Source organism: Dromiciops gliroides, chromosome 6 (assembly GCF_019393635.1).
Source record: "Dromiciops gliroides isolate mDroGli1 chromosome 6, mDroGli1.pri, whole genome shotgun sequence".
In the NCBI taxonomy this organism is placed as follows: Eukaryota; Metazoa; Chordata; class Mammalia; order Microbiotheria; family Microbiotheriidae; genus Dromiciops; species Dromiciops gliroides.
In genome coordinates, this window is record NC_057866.1 from 115442456 (window position 1) to 115464932 (window position 22477).

General features: G+C 39.7%; 1 protein-coding gene across 7 annotated transcripts in view; it reads left to right on the top strand.

Annotated features, from left to right (window-relative positions):
• Window positions 1-22477, top strand: part of LIMCH1 (LIM and calponin homology domains 1) — a 376071-nt gene that overhangs the window by 320346 nt on the left and 33248 nt on the right. For all 7 annotated transcript variants that reach the window (XM_043970433.1, XM_043970436.1, XM_043970435.1 and 4 more), the window contains 5 exons: window positions 351-508; window positions 811-1216; window positions 6558-6776; window positions 18825-18918; window positions 21215-21378. In XM_043970433.1, the coding sequence (XP_043826368.1) occupies window positions 351-508; window positions 811-1216; window positions 6558-6776; window positions 18825-18918; window positions 21215-21378 (1041 nt within the window). The remainder of the gene's footprint in view (window positions 1-350; window positions 509-810; window positions 1217-6557; window positions 6777-18824; window positions 18919-21214; window positions 21379-22477) is intronic.

Genomic DNA, 22477 nt, shown 5'->3' on the forward strand with positions numbered 1-22477 from the left:
TTTCCATCACCCCCTTTCTATTGCTCTTGCCTTCCTCTATGATTATCTTTCATTTAGCCTGTTACATGATTCACACCATGCAAACATCGATGTATATATAATCTCCCATTGAAATATGAGTTCCTTGAGGGTAGGGGATGTGTTTTTGCCCTTTTTTTTGTAACCCCAGTGCTTTGCACATATATAGTAAGCACTCACTAAATATTTTTTGACTTGACTGTGAAAAGCACATCTTACAAAAAAGCTGGGATGGTGACAAAAGTGAAAAGCTCTTGAGGAAAGGGATGACATGTATTTGACAATGTGAATCTGATAGGAAATATCATTTTGTTGTTTTTCTGCCTCTCTAGGACCTGGCTCGTTGGAAAAGTCGTAGAAGAAGCGCATCTCAGGACTTGATCAAGAAAGAAGCTGAGAGGAAAAAAATGGAAAAATTATTAGCTGGAGGTGATGGAACAAGTGAACGAAGGAAAAGCATTAAAACCTACAGAGAGATTGTTCAGGAAAAGTGGGTTCTTTTTTTTTAACATGCAATATGTTTTTTAAAAGTCTTTTGTTATAGTCTTAACTATGTGGTAACCTCATATTCTATTCATCCATCTGAAACCAAAAATAAATCTAAAAGGAAGATCACAAGAGTCTTGTCCTAGACATAATGATTCTTTCTCTGCAAATATAATGGAATTAGTCAAAAAGTATATTTTTTGGTATTGTTCCTTCAGCACTTGCTCCAGCACCCACCCGTGGCCATCTTTGCAAAGCATTTCTCAATGACATCTCTCTTGTTGCTTTCCCCCCACTTCCATTTAGGGAACGGAGGGAGAGAGAACTACATGAGGCTTACAAGAATGCTCGTACCCGAGAGGAGGCAGAGGGGATCCTCCAGCAGTACATCGAAAGGTTTACTATTAGTGAGGCTGTCCTGGAGCGTTTGGAGATGCCAAAAATTCTGGAAAGAAGCCATTCAACAGAGCCAAACTCATCTTCCCTGAGAGACCCAAATCCCATGAAATATTTGCGGCAACAGTCACTGCCTCCTCCCAAATTCACTGCCACTGTGGAAACTACCATTGCTCACCCCAGTGAACTGGACCCCAGCGTTTCAGGAGGCAGTACCTCTCCAAGCAAAACTGTTGTTCCAAAAGCAGTGCCTATGCTGACACCTAAGCCTTACCACCAGCCGAAGAACACGCAGCAGGTTTTGAAAACCTTTAAGGTAGGAGTGGCTTTCTTGAGTATGCAATGAAACTGTTGACTCCCAAGAGGAAGATTAGAAAAGGCAGGCTTAATTCAAGAAAATGCAATTATTCCTTTTTCAAACAGAGCTAAAACAGATAACTTCCAAGTCCATATTCCTCCAGAGATTGAGGCTTAGTAATAATTAGGAAGGAGGTCTTATTCCTCTAAAACATAGTAGCAAAGATTTAGTCTTCATGCAGTCTGATTCAAGACTAAGTCCTATATGTTCCATATGTTCTCTGAGATGGTAGAATATCATGGAGATTCTCAGCTCTGCCTTCTCAGAACCCCTAAGTGGCTCTAGTTATCTGCCTAGGAGAAGGAGCATGGCATTGTGTATTGGGTTCTGGAGTGGGAATCAAAAAGACACCTCTTTGGCTTAGCACCAAAGGATAAATCACTTAATTTTTTAACCCCCATTTCCTCCCCTGTAAGATGGGAATAAAATAGTTGCAATGCCTCCTTCGCAGGGTTGTTATATGGATTGATAATAATAGCTGCTATTTATAAAGCTCTTTAAGATCGACAAAGCTCTTTAAACATGTAGCCTTCCCAACAACTCAGGGAGTTAGGTGTTGTCATTATTCCCAATTTTACAGGTGAGGAAACTTGAACTGAAGGAGGTTAAGTGACTTGCTGAGAGTCCCAAAGCTATTAAGTGCCTGAGACAAGATTTGAACTCACTTCTTCCGAACTTCACTTGTAGCACCCTACTCACTGTATCACCTGGCTACTTTAGTGAGGCACAGTCTATGTTAAGTAGGTGGCAATTTTAAAGCACTATACTAATGTAAATTATTCTTTGAAAAGGTATTGCAAAATATAATTAAAGAAGTAAATCTAGCCTGTAAAAGAGTAGTACATCCTTTAAGAGGAAGGTTCCATGAGACCAAATAACCAACATATCTAGGGTATTGTTACTTCAAAAAAAATAAGAGGGATGTGAACAAATGAAGACGGTCCATTGCTACCTCAGGTGGTCAGGGTTGGCTGTGGTGCCTGGCTATCCATCCCTTCTCTCTGAAAAGTGGGATGGCAATATAAGCTATAAGCCCTATTGATTATGGACTTTAGAGGTTCTACCCAGAGAAATGTAAACCAGATCCAGAAGCAAGAAACTTGTGAAAACTGAAGCATCCTGCCCATATCCTCAAACTCTGCTCTTTATTCTTGGAGAGAATGGGGTTGGGATCATATCACAAGGGAGCATTCATCCTTTGTCTTCAGTTCTTTTCATGGCAAACAAAAATCAGCTTCTATTATCACTCTAAGCCACATGGGGTTATAATAGCTTCACAGAAGAAGACAGAGCTGGAATTCACAGCTAGGAGATTTAAACTATGAGTGCAAGGACATTGTTTAGTTAAATTAATTGGTTAGCACAAAGTAGTTTATCTTCCTCATTTAATTTCAAAGTACACAGAGCTAAACTTTCTGACCTTTGCTGAGAGAGAGAGAGAGAGAGAGATGCCGTTGGCTTCATCACAGAAACAACTTCCTTTTGTCTTCAGGTCATTTGCTATATTTTTGAGGCAAGTGGGGTTAAATGTGCTGATGTTTTTAAAGTCAGAGCTTTATAGCTTCTGTGGAAAGGACAAATGAAAATTTCCCTGACAGAACTGACTTGGCGAAGTTGAGAATTTCTGTCACTTCACTCCCAGGAAGTATGAAATAAAATGGAGAAGCAGCTCCTCAAAGACAATTTCTGTGGGCACATACAACCTGAGCTGACCCAAAGCATTGTTTTACATTGAGCTCTATGAGTTAAGATTCAGATGTAGCTCAGCAATAGCAGCATTACCTATTTAAACTAACAAGAAAGCTATTCACAAATGATACTGTATTGAATTTGATGCAGAGCAGGAGAAGGAAATGGGTTTGTTTAATTCTGCTTCTGAGTGGATAACCTGAATGTCTGCTTTCCCTCCTTCATGTATATAGTATAATGTTTTATTTTAAACAGGAATAGTAGAATAGATGACTTAAACCCCAGTTTTGTGATATCCCTCCCCAGGGTCCTTTATGACATCACTTCTGTTCCCAGTATTCTCTAAGCCTGGTCCATTGGAATGACCAGAAATAACATTTGCTGGGATCATGGACCCCTTTCTTTGTGACAGAATTGCTTCTCATGATCAAAATCCATTGAAACAAATTGCCATGTAGAAATGGGAGCCTGGGATTTGATTTGAGAAGCAACTGAAAGCCTTTAATTGTATAGGGTTTGCTCTTATCGGTTATCACTCCATTCATTTAATGAATTATCCCAGCACAGAAGTCAGGGATCGTTGAAATGCATAGAAGAGACTAAGCTGAGACAGAGGAAGAAAAGTAGCCTGTTCTTGTTTAAGAATTGGTCGTGTTCATTTGCATTGTGCATTCAGAGCTGCTCTATATGAGAATTCTGTGCAGTGGTGACAGGTTTTACTCCTGGGTATCTACTTTTCTTTGAGCATTAAATGTGATTCTTATGAAGGAGTATTTCTTGCTCCCTCTAATCCAGGGCTTTTTAACCTGGGGCCTGTGACCTTGGTTTGGTTTTACTTTTAAAGCTTTTGGTCATCCATTGTAATTTTAACATGTTTCCTCTGCATTTTAGAATCCCAGTGTATTGTATTTAAAATCTAATACATTTCATTTTATGCATTTTAAAACATTATTCTAAGATAGTCTTCATCAGAGAGGCAAAGGCGGGGGGGGGGGGGGGGGGGCGGGAAATAACACACACAAAAAAGTTAAGAACACCTGCTTTACTCCCAAGATCTTTGATAGGAATGTAATATAGAGGGGTAGTTTAGTTCTTCTCTTATAACAGCGTATTTTGCCCTATCTCATGTGTTTGCTTCATTTCAGTGCTACACTTCTCATTTCCCTGATTAAAAAAAAAAAAAACCATTTCCCAGAGTTAAATATGGACGGGGTGGTTTTTCCTCCAGTGACAAACCAGGGTGACATAGTAGAAGTGGAAAGCTTTATTAGGCCTTGAAAAGCTCAAGGAGTTTCCCTGTTTAAATTCATTACTGCTACCACTGTACCATTAGCCTGTATAGTCCCTGTTGCAAGACGTCCATTCCCTCCCATTGTTTCAGTAAAACCTGAGTAGGTCATAGAAAGAACATTGTGGGGCCTTCCAAGAAACGGGTGAGTTAGAGGTGCTTCAGTTGGCCAGCACCATTTTTCCTGGAACAGACTTTCTTGGGCCTCACTACCACTGCCCTAACAATTCTAGCATGTGTGATGAGGTTCCCTGGAAGAACCACCTTATTGCAGAAAAGAAGCTTTGGTGGTCAAAGATAAGATGTAACTAGACCAGCAGATACCAAATAATAACAGGGAAGAAGACATGCAGATATGGGCAATTGTTAACATATTTAGTCTACTCCCTCAAATAACTATAATCATCACCACTATTAAGGAGTGTGGATTAGTGAATAGAGTATTGGGCTTGGAATTGGGAAGACCTCATTTTGCATCTTCTAATGCTAGTTGGGTTACCACAGGGTAGCCACTTAATGTTTGTGAATCTCAGTTTTCTCATCTATAAAGATATAATAATAACTAGACAACAGGAAGAAAATGTAATGGGAATTTTTAAAAGTTTATGGTTATGGCCAGTTAGCATTTAACTGTTATGCAAACACTTCTTATAAAGGTTTAAAAGGCAGAATTTGGAAGTTCCAATTTCTAAAACACTCCTAAGCCTTCAAATATCCCATTCTATTTGATGCTGTAGTATCACAACATTTAAAGGGATACAGACCAGATCCAGGCTTCCCAAACTGCACTGCCACACAAACTCATGGTGGTTCTAGGGTGCTATGGGATATTAAATTTTTGACCTAATTATTTAGTAAATGGAAATATCAGGACTTAACTTAAATATAACTATTAGATTTTTCTTTTTTTTTCCTTTTTCTTTTTTTGGGAGTTGGGGGGAGGCAGGGCAGTGAGGGTTAAATGACTTGCCCAGGGTCACATAGCTAGTTAAGTGTCAAGTGTCTGAGACCGGATTTGAACTCAGGTGCTTCTATATCCAGGGCTGGTGCTTTACCACTGTGCCACCTAGCTGCCCCCAAGATATTTCTTTTGACCTAGAGGGCCTCTGCAGAAATTATGGAAACACTAAAGGCACCATGAACTGAAAAAGTTTGGAAGCCTCTGGGCTAAATCACTAAGCCAAATCTGAAAAAGATGAAGTTCAGTGTGAATAAATATTAAGTCTTATACACTCACGTTCAATTTCACAAGCATAACATAGAAACCCATGACCAGAAACATTTGTTCTAAAAAGGTCTTAGGGAGAAGGGGGGTCAGGGGTCTTTAGCTCCAAATGAGTGTGGGGAACAAATGCTCTTGGGCAGCATTAAGAGAAGAGGTCGTAGCTAGGTAGCCCAGTGGATAGAACACTGGGCTTGGAATCAGAAATACTTATCTTCCTGAGTTCAAATCCGGCCTTGGACACTTATTAGCAGTGTGACCCTGGGTAAGCCACTTAACTGTTTGCCTCGGTTTCCTCATTTATAAAATGAGTTAGAGAAGGAAATGGCAAATCACTCATCTTTGCCTAAAAAAACTCAAAATGGCAGCGGCTAGGTGGCACAGTGGATAAACCACCGGCCCTGGATTCAAGAGTACCTGAGTTCAAATCCAGCCTCAGACACTTGACACTTACTAGCTGTATGACCCTGGGCAAGTCACTTAACCCCCATTGCCCTGCCAAAAAAAAAAAAACACCTCAAAATGGGGTCACAAAGAGTTGGCTATAACTGAACAACAATAAGTCTAGGAATAGGCAGGTTATAGATCCACTGTGGTCTACCCTACTCAGGTCAGATCTGTTCAGTTCTGGGTGCCACATTTTAGGACAAATTTGAGAACATCCGGACGAGGGCAGCGGGGTGGTAGAGGGCCTCAAGATCATGCCATCTTAGGCTAAGTTAAGAATGAACAAGGTCCTAATGGTCAGAATTAGAAACAATTGGAAATTCCAGTGGTTGGATCTTACAAAAAGGTCAATTTAGGCTTGACATTTGGAAAAATGCCTGATGGCTAGAACAATCCTGCCAGGGAATTTTCTGCCTTGAGAAAGAGTGCTGTTCTTTTCCCTGGAAGCCTTCAAGCAAAGGCTAGGTACTGTCAGCTATGCTGTAATGAGGATTTCCTGCTTGGACATGAGTTGGACTCGATGAGTTCCGAGGTCCCTTCAAACTCTTAGATTCCATGATTCTGTGGGTTTATCATTATTCTAATGTTTTGCATGGCCATTTTCTTTCGTTATTAAGTTGTATTGTGTTTTGTGTCTGTTTTCCTACTTACAGGTAGATGGAAAAGTCAGCATGAATGGAGAAACTTTTAATGGTGTAGAAGAAGAAAAAGAAAGAGAGTGTACAACAGCAACATTTTCCCCCTCGTTAACTAGATCTCAGAGATTTGAAGGTGTGGCCAGAGTGGATGATTCCCCGGTAGAACTGAAGCAGGACACCGGTACCATTGAGATCAGTGTAAAGAGGGCAAACTCACTGAACAGAGAATTAACAGTAAGGAAAAGCTAAGATGGGTTATTATACTTAAGATCTTTATGTTTTTAAAATCAGGTCACTAAAAGGAGAAAAATTAAATTCTGTAGAAATTGATTTTGGTTTTTTGTGTGTTTTTATGATTTGGGTTAAAAGACAATATGATATCATTTATGGATGACTTAGGGTGTATTTAGATGGTCTCCTTGCTTGGACCTAATTGCTGGGCTTCACTTCTACTTGCTATTTGCATTTCTGGGGTGCCAAAAATTGGTGAAAAAGTTAGGAACTTAATAAAAGGTTTTTTTACTCCTGTTGTTTTATATATACCCCTGAGGAAGTTAAAATAATTTGATAATGCATACATGCCAGTAGCCAAGTGGTATGTCAAACCTGTAGATGTTTAGACAAAAAAAAAGAAAGAATGAAAGAAAAGTAAGAAAAGGGTATTTTTTCTCATTTGGAAAAATAGTTGGAAGAAAAAGGGGGCCAATGAAAAACCTTTGCCATGAACAGAGCTGATTTTTTTTTTTTAGTGAGGCAAGTGGGGTTAAGTGACTTGCCCAGGGTCACACAGCTAGTAAGTGTTAAGTGTCTGAGGCCCAGATTTGAACTTGGGTCCTCCTGACTCCAGGGCTGGTGCTCTATACGCTGCCCCCGAACGGAGCTGATTTAATATTTACCTATTGGTCCAACTTGAAAGAGCAGTAACCAAATTAGGGTATCTTAGTGTTCTGTGGCTATATAAATTTTCCCTGTGGAAAACATCTAATATATGGTAAATTCAGCCTTATGTGAACTCCTAAAATTATTCAGAGCCAGAGATAATACCTTCATAAATGATTGAAGCTTATATTGCTGGTAGCAAAACATTGAAAGACAAAGAACTAAAGTCCAGAATTCATTAAAAATAGCAAGAAAAGAGGATGAGAGTTTGCTTCTTTGGAGTGGGAAGAATTATAAATCTATAGGGGGTTCTTAAATTGATCAGATCTTCCACCCACTAGAGAGGAGTTTTCTTTGTTTGACTGAACAAGATATTTTACAACTATAGACCCTGAAGATATAATACGGCTTTGAAAGGGTAAGTTAGACCTTTTTTCCAACTCGTTGATCCTGACTGGCAGTGGAGATTTTGCAATTTGAGCTTACTGTCTTTAGATTTTTAGAATGAGGCTATTAGGAGTGTGATGGTGGGAGGTTTTTTTTTTCTTTTTCAGCAGCTGCTGCTTTGCTTTTTTAAATTAGTGTATTGGAAATATGAATTCAGACTGCTAAATTACTAGTTGAGAAAGCTAGTTCACTACTTGTGCAATAGGAGACATGACTTTTCCCTATTGTTTGTGAATTTGACCTCTATAAAAAAGTAAACCCATCCTTTTAATAGCTTCCCTGAGGTAGCTTAGGGAGGCTGTAGGTCTGCCCTGCCACATCCAAGCCCTGTGGAGATGCAGGGTCAGACTTGAATGACCTAAAAAAATAATTTCCTCACCATGGCAACGCTTCTCCTTGTCTCCAGCAACACAGCTTTATCATCGAGGCAGATGCCCATCCTCCCAGTGTGCAAAGTTGGTTTTCTCGGCTGCTTCAAGCAGACGGGTCTTCACCTGAAGGGTTTTATAAAGGACCTTTTCCATGTGGCGCACCATCTGAAGCACTACTAGAGTTGCTTTCTAGAATGAATAAACAACAACTTGTGCTTATGGAACTCGCTGCCCACAAGATTAGACATTTTTCACAAACCAGTTGCATGCATTCGAAATATTTCTTTCCATTGTGTCTTGAATTCTGTCCTTTTTGCTCCCATTATTTCTGATGAATTCATAAAGTGCCTTGCTCTATATGTGCCATAGATTTCTTTTTACGCTCTGTGTATCAAGTCCTTTCTCCATACATCCCATTGTACATACAGTGTTTCTCCCTTGCCATACTGGGAAGTGCCTCAAATCTATGTGCTATTCTCTCTCTTAACCCCAATGATAGAATAGCTGCTTCTGACATATATCATGCAAAGCTGATTTCATTATAGGGGAATAGCTTTTCAGGGGTTTTTTGTTTGCTTTTAAATGAAGTTCCTTATTACTCTCTGACTATCCATTCTTGTAATAGCCAGGCAGAGAGCTCTGTGCCTGCCTGTGATCCAGTTTGTGATGTGTATTCCTTGTGATCAAAAAATATTTTATTCCCAACAGAGCAGAAGTTAAGGTAGAGACTGCAGAGGCCCCAGATTAAAGGCCTACACTACAGGGGTAGCTTGCTTGGTGTCTGGGTTTTAAGTTCCACATTGATAATCTTCTCTTATCCCAGGCTAAACTATATGGGATGAGCATAAGCATGGTATTATAGACCTTGCTTGAGTTCTGAGGTTCTGAGCTACAGGAGGGCTAAACCCTGGGGCAGCTAGGTGGCCTAGTGGATAGAACACCATGTATGGAGTTAGGAAGACCTGAGTTCAAATCTAGCCTCAGACACTTACTAGCCACATTACCCTGGGTAAGTCCTTTAACCCTATTTGCCTCGGTTTCTTCAGCTATAAAATGAGCTGGAAAAGGAAATGGCAAAGCACTCCAGACTCTTTGTTAAGAAAACCCCAAATGATGCTACAAAGAGTTGGACATGACTGAAACAATTGAACAGCATCAAAAGGGCTAGAACCAGTTGGGAGTGTTTGATACCAATATGGTGAATCCCTGAATACAAGAGGACAGCAGACTGCTTTAATGGGGAGGGGAAGAAACCAGCCCAAGTAAGAAAAAGAATAAGGCAAAGCTTCCTTGCAGATTAGCAATGGAGTTGCTTCTATGGGTATCTGCTGCTTTTGCAGTTGGGGTAAGATAAGGAGATGACACGTCAGTCTGTCTATTTATGTATCTAAAATATATGGGATGAGGCATTTAGTTCCTAAAGTGTTGGGGGTGATGTATTCGCTTTTTAAAATTAAAACTAAAAAAACAATGTCAAAAAAATATTCATATTCTAAGTAGCAAATTGGTACTTGGTAGTAAGTTGTGTTGTTTTTGTTTGGGTTTTGGGGGGGTCTCTCCTATTTTTACAAAAAGAAGAAGAAAATTTAGAACTATTGCTTTCCTGTAATGGAAGTTATATCCCTAATCCCATCCCAAACATGGAAGATTCTCTGCCCCCAAAACTTATATTGTTGATTCCTGTCAGACTCTTTGTGACCTTTTTTTTTTTTTTTTGCCCATCCATGGGGTTTTCTCGGCAAAGATACTGGATTGGCTTGCCATTTCCTTCTCCAGTGGATTAAGGCAAACAGAGGTTAAGTGATTTACCCAGAGTCACACAGCTAGTAAGTGTCTGAGGCCAGATTTTAACTCAGTTCTTACTGATTCCAAGCCTAGAACTCTATTGATTGAGCCATCTAACTGCTGCCCAAAACCTTTTTAAGGTTTAATTCTGTTTTGGCATAATGGGGTTTTTCTATTTGGGGTAAGGTATTTTTTCAACAACAAAAATAATATGTATCTCCTCCCAAACTGTACCCTCCTCCCAGTATGTTTTTACTAGATAACCCAATAGGAAACACACACACACACACACACACACACACACACACACACACACACACACACACACATGGGATAAAGTTGGTATTTGGTTTTCTCAACTGGGATAAAATATGATCCTAGTTATGGTCCAGGCTCCAGGTATAGATCTAAAACTAATAAGACCAAGGATTCTGCTCTTGTATTGAATCAAGAAATAAATAACCTAGAGTCATCCCTAGCCCAAGTGGACCCTCAAGGAGCCTGGGAAATTCTGGAACAAACCCAGATATGGCACCAAAACGTGAACATGGTGAGACATCACTTGCCAAACTGTCTAGCCCTGTCCTCAGAATTGCAGGCTCTTGAGTTAAACATCCCATTAATAGTGTATTACTGGGGCAGCTAGGTGGCGCAGTGGATAGAGCACCGGCCCTGGAGTCAGGAGTACCTGAGTTCAAATCTGGCCTCAGACACTTAACACTTACTAGCTGTGTGACCCTGGGCAAGTCACTTAACCCCAATTGCCTCACTAAAAAAATAAAATAAAATAAATAGTGTATTACTTACCTCATTAGCTTTACCTAACCACATTTAGCTTGAACTCAGAAATCCAACAGAAACATAGAATTAGAACAGAAGTTAGGTAAAGAAGTTTGTTTTTTTCCTAAAATGTTTTAAAACTCAAGTTTTACTATTAACATACTAAGTGTGTTCTACTGGGAAAATTCCTAGCTCTAGCAAAAACATTTTATTAAGGAAGTCTTTCCATAGTGAGCTGACTTCTAATTTTCTTTCATTCCCTGTTGTTCCAAGGAAAACATTTTCTTGGCCGTATTTCATTCTCGCAGCAATTACATTTCTATTGCAAAGACAGAATTATTTTGTTCAGAGGACCAACAACAAAAAAGCTTATGTGGCAAAATAAGGTGACTGACTAACAATGGCAGACCCAACTTCAGTGCCTCCGGGGGATTGAAATTAGCCCCAGGCTTATTTCTATTTTTGACCCATTTGTCCAGTTCTCTGTGATTCTCAAAAGAATAGTGTTCTCCTCTTCAAATAGTGTCTTTCATCCTAAAATGCTTTTCCAAAGCATCCTACAGAGGAGTCACCTCACCCACCACCAAATTGTCCCAATTCCTCAGGAGTGAACAGCATCTATACAAATGGCCTCCTTCATCAGTGGGCAGGCAAGATTGTGAAGTCAGAAACTGGGGAGCAACCTCAGCCAGATCACAAATTTTTCCAGTTGGAAGGAACTTTAGAGCACATATAATCCAATTATCATCCTGAACATGATTCATTCCCCCCTTTTCATCTTAAATCCCTTCTTCTTTGATCTGTAAACCTATAATTCTGTGATCATTGATCAGAGTCTCTGAACAAATCTAGTGAATGGAGAGTACCCTCATAATAGTTGTACCACTTTGGGACAACTCCAGGTGCTGGAAAAATGTGACTTATATGGAGTGAAATTTGCCTCCATGTTACTTATACCCACTGGTCCTAATAGATGTTTATGAAAATGCAGTAAGGAAGTGAAAGGAGTTGGAATGTTAACCTGATGGCACCGAGTTTCCTATGTTACTTTCTTTTTTCTTTTATTTCTTTCTTTCTTTCTATTTTTTTTTTTGGTTGGGCAATGAGGGTTAAGTGACTTGCCCAGGGTCACACAGCCAGTAAGTGTCAAGTGTCTGAGGGTGGATTTAAACTCAGGTCCTCCTGAATCCAGGGCTGGTGCTTTATCCACTGTACCACCTACCTGCCCCTCTATGCTACTTTCTTAATTGTGCTGTGGTATCTTGAATTAGTTTTTCTCCTGTCCTCCTCCTCTTTTTCTAGTCAGTTATTTTTCCCCTTGAGGGGAGGAGGAATTGGGATACTCCCATTCAGAAACAGACCCCAAATCAAAAGTAAACCAAATAAGCATGATTTTAAATTAACATAGCTTGATCTACTATTACTAGAAGACTGCATGTCATGATCTTCTCAGTCCAAATCCATTCATTTCAACAATGATTAAAAGCAAGATATGTGGTAAGCACAGATGAGATCAAATTGATAAATATCTCAGAAAGTATTTACAAGGAAAATATAGTCAAAATAGAGGCGTCAGACATGAGAGTGGCCTGAACTAGATGAAGATGTAATTGGGAAATTTTGACAAAATAAATTAAAATAAAATAAAACATAAATAATATTACATTTTAAAACTAAATCCATCTGCAGTCCTCAGGAAATTGTTATATGTGGATTAGTGATCCCTTTTCTATTTGAGTTTGACACCATTGCTATAAAGTAGCATTTATAGTTCCCATTGTATGCCCACTACTCACTACTGTTCTTGGTGCTATGGGAGATGGGGGAAAAATAGAATACACACTATTTGCTCTTGAACATAAACTCATTGGAAAGTGTTATGAAACAAGTTGTTCAAAGAAATAGATGTCCAAAGACTTCTGGGACTAATAATTTTAATAAGAACCAGCATTTACATAGTGCTTTGGAGTGGGGAAAGTCATCATTAATATAATATATGACACGGCATGATAAAATGTAAAATAATAATTTTAAGTTTTTCAAAGCAGTGTCTTCACAACAACCCTCCTACTATTATCCCCATTCTACTTTGGAAAAACTGAGGCAGAAAAAAGTTAAGTAATTTGCCCAAGGCCACATAGGTAGTAAGTGTCTGAAGCTGGATTTGAACTCAGGTCTTCCTGACTCCAGGCCCAGTGCTCTATCCAGTGCATCTCCAACTGTGCTCTGAGAATTCAGAGGTAACGAAGATCATTGTGGGCAAGCAGGAATTAGGGAAACCTTTTCAGAGAATTGGTCTTGAACTTGACCTTAAGGAAAATATAAGGTATGGATTGTCAGGAGGGAAGATGGAAAGAAGTCCAAGTTGGGGCAGTATCATGAAGAAAGGCATGGGAACTGGAGTGAAAATTGAAAGTGTGAAAGAGGAGTAAAAGAAGGAAACTGAAAGAGGTTGCATATGGCGGTACAGTAAGGATCCTAGAGTCATGGACATAGAGCTGGAAAGCACCTGAGAGGCCTTCTAAGGAAGCAGGCCCCAGAGGGCCAGTGAGTGGCCCAAGGTCATAGAGGTAGGAAGGATCTGAACTCCCAGTCCTGACTCCAAGACCAGGACTCAACAGAAGAGGTGTGGGTTGGCAGCTCATTGATAGAAGAGACTTGAAGGGAAAATGAAGGCAATCTCCTTGTATGCTAGTGGGAAGGTGGGGCATTACACAAAAGTAGGGGGTTTTCCTCATCTTGGAGGTGCCTTGAGACCTTCAACATCAACTGCAACCCTTATCTACTGTGTGCCAAGTTCTCTGTTAGGCACCAGGAGCAGATACAAAGATAGGGTAGACATGATCCTTAGCTTTATTTGGGGTGGGTGGAATGTGGAACACATAATAATGAAAACAAATAGAACAAATGAAGAGTTTGAGAGGTAAGGGGACAGCTAGGTGTTGCAGTGGACAAAGCACAGGCCCTGTAGTCAGGAGGATCTGAGTTAAAATCTGGCCTCAGACACTTGACACTTACTAGCTGTGTGACCCTGGGCAAGTCACTTAACCCTCATTGCCCAACACAAAAAAAAAAACCCAAACCAAAACAAACAAACAAACTCCCCCCCCCCAAAAAAAAGAGGTGAAAGGGTTTTTGTTTTGGGCTTGGTTTGGGGGGAATGGGTAGATGTCCAGATGTGATTTCATTGATAAAAGATAACTCCAGGAATGGAGACTCCTTCCACCAAATCAGACTGGCAACTCCTCTGGAACTTAAAGTTTTCTAGAGGATCCTGGGGCACTGAGAGATTGTAATTTCCTCCTTGGGTGACATAGCTCAAATATATCAGAGACAGATCTTTGTGACTCCCAAGACCTACTCTCTATGCACAACACCATGCTGCCTCTCTAACTTGAGTTTTTATAAAATTGAGCTTACAACAAAGCATAAGAGAGATGGGTGGGTGAAAGACTAGAATGGATGATCAGTTAGGAAACTATTATAATACCCCAAAGAAGGGCAGCTAGGTGGCGTAGTGGATAAAGCACTGGCCCTGGATTCAGGAGGACCTGAGTTCAAATCCGGCCTCAGACACTTGACACTTACTAGCTGTGTGACCCTGGGCAAGTCACTTAACCCTCATTGCCCTACCAAAAAAAAGAAAAGAAAAAGAAAAAAAAGAAGGATAAGGTTGATCCTGCAAACTCACTCATACTCATTCTCATTGGCCAGATATTACTGTGATGACACTTTGACCTTGTTCAGCCTTAAGGGGTGGGAGTGGGGTAGAAAAAGCCAATAGGTAATATTCCAAATGAACTACCACAACAACAAGAACAGTGGGATGTCAGGGTACAGTGGGGAAAAAAACAATAACATTGGCTTTATAGTCAGAAACCCTGGGTTCAAATTCTCCTCTGACATTTACTACCAAGGCAAATTGTTTAATTTCCTTATGCCTCATTTTCTTCATATGTTTAAAAAAAAGGTATTGGACTAAGGCTTTTGAGATCTTTTTCAGCTCTAAATCTGTGCTCCTATGACCAAGTGCTATAAAGCCTTAAATTTCTATAGAGTTTTAAGGTTTGCAGAGTACTTTCCCCACAACAAACCTGTCAGGTAGGTATTGTGCAAGTATTATTATCTCTATTTTCCAGATATGGAAACTGAGGCATAGCAAGTATGTGACTTCCCCAAGGTCACAAAGCCAGTTTCAGTAGTATTCAAATCAAATACTCTTGGGGGGGGGGCAGTGAGGGTTAAGTGACTTGCACAGGGTCACACAGCTAGTAAGTGTCAAGTGTCTGAGGCCGGATTTGAACTCGGATTCTTCTGAATCCAGGGCCATGCTTTATCTACTACGCCACCTAGCTGCCCCCAAATTAAATACTCTTGAGATTTTACTTCCAGTGTTTCTTACACTATCTACCGTGCTGCATTGTCACACATGTAAAATCAGCATAACTTATAGCAATGACTGTCTGAACTGGGCCTGGGCCTACTTCACAGATTATTGTGAAGGATTCCTTCTGGGAATTGTGTAGAAGGAGGAGAAAATATAAATCTGTTGCACTTCTTCCTCCCCTAAAACTTGATGACAATAAATATAACATTTAGCATTTAAAAATGGAATAAAGATTAAGCTTTTGAGGATTATGCCCCTTTGAAAATAAATAAATCATACAAATAGGGTGGTTTATGTGTACTTTTCTCAGAAAAGTACATGCCCCCCCCCAACAACAACAACAACAACACCACACACAAACACAAACACACTTTTAAAAAAAGAAATTTACAGGATTTAAATATCTTTCACCATAAGATGATTGCTCTTTTAGGCACTCCAAAGATTTCCTTTGACTTTTCCCCTGCCTTTCCCATTGTTCATCCTTTTTCCTCCCTGGCTTCTTCTAGCCACCTTGACTCCCCAAACTCCTACCCACTGACCAAGTTCCTCCTATTACTATAGACCAGCTCCCTTCTGCCACCTAGTACCAAATAACCTCCTCCCATTCTCTACTGGCCAGCTCATTCTCACCAGCTCCATTGCTCTTCTCCTTCATTCTTTTAATTTCACATTTAGCAAATGTCAAACTGTTTTTTGGTACCTAAAATGCTCCGTTTCCACCCCCCTCAATAAAATTAATAAGACTAAGACTAGAGGTAAGAATTTTTTTTTCCACCCTGATTAAACTATTGGAATTCTACTTCATAATTCAATGCCTTGCTAAGATGCTTCTAATGGTCCTGGAAATGTACAATCAGATGTCTACTGAAACATTTCTCACTGTATTAAAAAGGTTTTTGAGGAGCTGGGACCAACTGCAAATTCCTTTTCAAAAAGAGATTTCAGCAAAAGCCTCTTAGAAAACATGTTTATGTTTCTTCCAGATACAGTGGTAGGGCTATTAGTTTAGGCAGTTCTGTTTATATGAAACTTTTAGCTTTGTGTCTAATTACAGCTATACACACAGGCTTATGGAACAATATTGGCTGTGAAGGGCTCCTAGCCAGAGGTTACTGACATTTAACTCATGGAGAGCCTGTCACTTCTGGGTCCTCCCTAACTATTGCATCCTGACCCTTCTAGTTAAAATGTGACGTGTTACAGTGTTGAAGAGAGAAGCAATTAAAGTCCTTAGTTGTGGTTGTTTAGTTGTTTTTTTTAGCTGTGTCTGACTCTTCATGACCCCATTTGGGATGTTCTTAGCCAGGATACTGGAGTGATTTGCCATTTCCTTCTCCAGATCATTTTATAGATGAGGAAACTGAGGCAAACAGAATTAAGTTGACTTTCACAGGATCACACAGTTGATAAATATCTGAGACTGGATTTGAACTCAGATCTTCTTGACTCCCCACTTGGTGCTCCACTATATAGTAAAAACAATAATAATGATAAATTCTAAATCAGATAAGAATACTTGAATAACTTTTTTCTTTGCATTTAGGTTTACAGTAGGTTTATAGGTGTACTGCATGTTTAAAAGGTTTAAAAATGAATTCTTTTGACATGTTGGTGAGGTTTGCTGGTGTATTTAGAGGGTCTTTTTGTACTTAATTATGGTGACTAGAAATATTCACATTCTCAGGAACATAATTCAGCCATCTGGCATAGCATATTGGCATTTCCCAGCATCAAATAATTTTTATAATTTATTCTATTTGTATAGAAATTCCTAGAAATTAACATTCTGACAATATTATCCACATTAATGTAACAGGACAATGTGACTGTCATTTTTACCATGATGATATGCGTCAGGCCTTCCAGATTCTCAAAATTCAACTTAATTCCTCAGTTGATCTTAATGTTCTAGTCACCATGTCAAATTGTTCTTATTATAACAACTAAAAATAAAGTCTATGTTTGAAGTATTCATTATAATACCAGAAACTTTGACCCATTCACTTTGGGCTCTTCATTAAGTCTCCAAAAGTCATAAATCTCAGCAAACCACTTGTTTAAAAAAAGTAGGAAACACTAAAAATTTTTATGTGAAACTGTCATGTACAATTTTATCTATTGTTTTCAGAAGTATGTATTATCATTAATCATTATGGTTTCAGTATTGATATATGACTGTCATTTGATATAGACTTCTTTTTTTGGTTTTGTTTCTTTTTTTGTGAGGCAATGAGGTTCGAGTGACTTGCCCAAGGTCACACAGCTAGTATGTATCCTGTCTGAGGCCAAATTTGAACTCAGGTCCTCCCAAATCCAGAGGCAGTGCTTTATCCACTGCACCACCTAGCTGCCCCAGACTTCTTCTAAAAAGTCTTTCTTGGCCCATTATAAACAAAAATTACATTTTGTCTCTGAATCCACCATTTAGATTGTTCCTACCCATGAGTTGAGAGAGCTTTTTGATTTAAAATGTACTTATAGTTTGAAATTTTCCATTAAAAATATAACTTTAAAGACCATTCATACTTTAAAAAAAACATTTGGACACAGACTTTGGAGAAAAAAAATACAAAATTGTGAAGGTATAAATTCAATTTTTTTAATGCCCCCAGAATTATTTTGTTTTTAGAATGTATAAAAAGAATAACCACTTTTAGCCATGTAATGGCAGCAGTTCTTCCCTGCTGAAAAACATGTTAACAATAACATGTTAATCTTAGTTATCCCAAGATAGGTCAACATAAATTTCATTTATTCAACAGATATGTATTGAGAATCAAGTATACACAAAGTACTGTGCCAAGTTCATTAGAGGATAAAATTATGTACGAGATGCCTTCCCTGCCCTTAAATAGGTCTTATAGTGTATGTAAAATACCTGTCAAATAACAATACAGCACAGTGGTAAATACCATCTAAGTGTGTTACAAGTTAAAGTGTGGAGAGAAAAAAAAATCCTTTAGGAAAGCATCCTGATCAGAGAAGGCATCATAGAACAGATGATCCTTGAGCTGGGCCTTGAGAAATGGGCAGGATTTTGATAGACAAAGATTTAGGGAAGACTTCTAGGCAAAGAGAATGGTATGAGCACAGGTATGGACCCAGAGAAGCCCGGTGGGTGGTGAAGGAACAGGAATTTTATGTAGGGGAGTGACAGGAGGTAAAATTGGGAAGGTAGAAGGTGGTAAGCTAGATGGATGGCCTTGAACACCAGGCTGAGGAGTTTATTTGCTCATTACTTGATAAGGTGGTGTAGTGGCATGATTCTTTTTTTAAAAAACTATCCACATGATAACAGGATGCAGGGTGGCTTGGCCTGGAGAAAGAATGAAGTCGGGGAGACCGATTAGGAAGCTACTCTAGTAATCCTGTAGTTGATGATGACCTTTAGACTTAAGGCACAGAGAGTCTACTTTTTTTTTTTTTTAGTGAGGCAATTGGGGTTAAGTGACTTGCCTAGGGTCACACAGCTAGTAAGTGTTAAGCGTCTGAGGCTGGATTTGAACTCAGGTACTCCTGGCTCCAGGGCCGGTGCTCTATCCATTGCGAGAGTCTACTTTTTAAAAGATCTAAAGGGTCAAATATTAGTGCTTCGGCTCTCTCTTTTCATGAAAATGCTCTTCTTTACAGACTTCCACCACCGAGGAAGCTGAACTACCCCCTGAGAAGGATGAAACTGATTGTGGACAAGAAGAAAGTGGGAATGCAGAATGTGACTCACCAGGTTTGTTCCATGGAAATGCCGTTTTGGGGTCATTCACCTGGACTTTTAAACCATAGTCTTTTTTTCATGAAAGGCTAGTTAGGCAGACCATAGGCTCTCAAAGAATCCACAAAGCTTAGGCACAGGTCCAGGGATACAATGCTGTCTGAGAGTCTTCCAAGTTAGTCACAGGAGCTTATGGGGAAGGCTGCCGTCCCTGTCTTTTACCTGCCAGTGTGATTCACCCAGAGTTAAGCTTTGAGGGATGCCTGACTTCTTATTAGAAGAAGTAGGCTCGGGGCAGCTAGGTGGCGCAGTGGATAGAGTACCGGCCCTGGATTCAGGGATACCTGAGTTCAAATTTGACTTCAGACACTTAATACTTACTAGCTGTGTGACCCTGGGCAAGTCACTTAACCCCAATTGCCTCACCAAAAAAAAAAAAAAATTTAAATAATTAAAGAAGAAGTAGGCTCCTGAAATTCTCACAGTCATTGACAATTCGGCCATATGGGGACTTCATAAAGGAGCATGGCTAATTCCAGTAATGTTCTCTTTTGCTCCAAACCAGAGTCAAGAGAGGGGGTGAGGGAATTGTAAGAAGAAAAAAAAATCCAGGCTCACAGTGTACCAATAAGGGTCAGATATGGAACTGGTTTATTCCCACTCATAAAAGGGAATGAAAGCATAAGAGAATCACAGCATGTGTTGTAGAATGATTAAAAGAAAATCCAATAACTTATCACTACTAGTATAATCAGTTGGGGTGCTAATATTCAAGCTTCATTAAGACATAAATGATATAGGGATGTTACTAATTAGCCATTTTACATTTCATGTCCACTGAGTAGAGTCCTATCAGAAGCTAAGCTTGATCTTTCAGGGGCCCTTCCCTAATCACATCATTGAAACTACTGACCATTCAAAGCATTGAGTCCCTCTCTCCATCCTTTCCTTCCTCCTTCTCTTTCTCCCTCCCTTCCTCCCTTTCTCTATCCCTCCTTCCCTCCCTTCCTCAGTTTCTGGGGGAAGAGTCCAGACTATTCATTTTATGTAGGCAGCTTCTGGTTGATGAAACTCCCTCTACCAATGTAGGTCAGCCCCTGCTCTGCAACTTGTGGTCTGAGTTACTTGGGGGCATTAAAGGGTTAAAGTGACTTGCTCACGGTCACACAGCCAATATATATTAGATGTGAGACTTGAATTTTTTTTGTTTTCCTGACTCCAAAGTCATCTCTCTATCCACTGTACCATGTTGTCTCCTGTTTCCTTTCCAGTAGGTCGGCTAACATGGATGGAATGAGCCCTTAGTGTCCTTTCCCAATGATAGGATTATACTGACATCTAGAGGTCTTGTTAGAAAATTTCTTTATCTTGAAATTGTGTCCTGACTTATTTACCACCATAGATATGCCTCAAATCTGAGTCCTAAGCTAGCAACCATAAACTAATTCATTTTCCCCATGGGAGCAGTGTTGTAATTTGAGGCTTAACCGTAACCAAAGACTCCATATCAAACAAATCTTTGGCCAGAAATATGTTGTAAAAGCTATAAATCTCTATGACCATTTAAATAGTAAAATTATGTTCCAAGTCCTATAAACTGGATGTTGAATATACACCATCTCCATGTATTATACAAGGGGATTTAGATGAATATCGTGGATGGTACATATCTCTTAAGAGCTGTCCAAAGATTTTCGGATCAAGGTCTTCTTTTTCTGTAGACAGATCATTCTGTAACAAGCAGAGGCATTCAAGGCCTTACTGCAGCAAGTGCTTGGACTGGTGTAGTGTAGCATGGGGAAGAATCCTTAACTTGGGAGTCAGAAGTCCTAGGCTTGAAGCCTGCCCCACTCTCCCCAGAGGGAGTCCCTTAATCCCTCTGAAACTCAGTTTCTGTATCAGAGAAATTATAATAATACTTTTCCTGGGCTCTTCCCAGAGTCCTAGATAAATGTAAATTATTAAACTTGCTCCAATATATCATCTCGTTTGATTTTCATGTAAGTCATAATTTTCATTGTGGTGTTTTTTTTCTCTGGGATTTTCAGAGTGCTGACATTCACTTGTAAACTAAAGATTTTATTGGGAGTGTTGTGTTTTTAGATTAAAGTGGCCATGAATGAGCTGTTCTGTATGTCTCATTCCTGTCACCATGTCTGATCTAACTTCTCGTTCAGTACTTAATGCCATAATGAAAGATAAACATATTTTGGAATACTGTATCATGAATGGTTCATTTGATGCTTTTTTTTCAATCTTGTATATTTCTTTTAAAATTGGGTCCATTCTTCTGTTTCTGTATTCATTTCAGAGAGTCAGCACTTTACCACAACTGTGACCCGAGCCAGCCCTACAGTGGCCTTTGTGGAGTTCAATCCCAGCCACCAGCCTAAAGAACACGAGGGAGAAGACAAAGACCAGAGGAAAGTGGAGAGCGAAATGAGTGGGAAAGTGGAGTTGGTGCTGTCACAGAAGGTGATGGAATTAAGAGAATGGACAAATGGCAACGCACAAATTCTCGGATTTTTTCTTTGTAAAGGTTTTGTTTTGGTTTTTGGCTTTTGGTTGTTTTTTGTTTGCAGGGCAATGAGGGTTAAGTGACTTGCCCAAGGTCACACAGCTAGTAAGTGTCAAGTGTCTGAGGCTGGATTTGAACTCAGGTCCTCCTGAATCCAGGGCCGGTGCTTTATCCACTGCACCACCTCACTGCCCCAAGGAGTTTGTTTTTTAAAAGGCATCGGGCTGTATGATGATCTCTGATCCTCCTCACACTCTTTAGTGACCCAAGGCAATGACCCATCTTTCAGTTTGTGGTATCAGAATGCTCAATAATGGCATTCTACTTCAGTGGGTCACACATTCCATTTTTCTTAAATGCTCACTCAGGTTGAATTCCTAACATAGAGTTTACAGGCCTTTGCTAATTATGTCACCTGTGCATTATCAAGGCGATTAGCTTCTAATCAAGGGTGGGTCTGGAAGGAAACTGAGAAATTTACCAGTTGTGGCTCCAGTTCTTCCTACTGAGTGAAGGAATCTTGGATTAAAATAAAGATTGCAGGTATCCGGCTATCGGTGTAAAGCCCATGATTGTTGTGTAAAGATTACAACTACTTATGTATTATACCATCACATAGACATTCATGGGGCATGGGTAGTTGTCAGGGAGAAGGGGGAAAAGATAGGTTCAGACTATAAGTGGCCAGGGGTCAGGGAGACTTGGGTTCAAGTCCCATTGCTTATAAAACATTGGCTCTGTGACCCTTAGCAAATCTCAGGGCTCTTAGGCAAATCTCTGAGGTCACGAGTTTCAGGAAAGCAGGTGCCCATCTGCCTTGGTAGAGGAAGTTCCCCACTGGGAGGTCTCTTTGCAGAAGAAACCAAAGGATAAGGAGTTTGTTTTTGTTTTTCTTATTGGTACTATAGAACCACTGAAGATTTTTGAAGAGGAGAATTTTGCTTAGAACTGCGTTTTAGGAATAGTAACAGTGTGCAACTAGGTGCCATGTGAAGTCCTAGGAAGGAAGGATAATTTTTGATTGGGAAAGAGGAGGAAATGAGGAAAGCCTCCAAG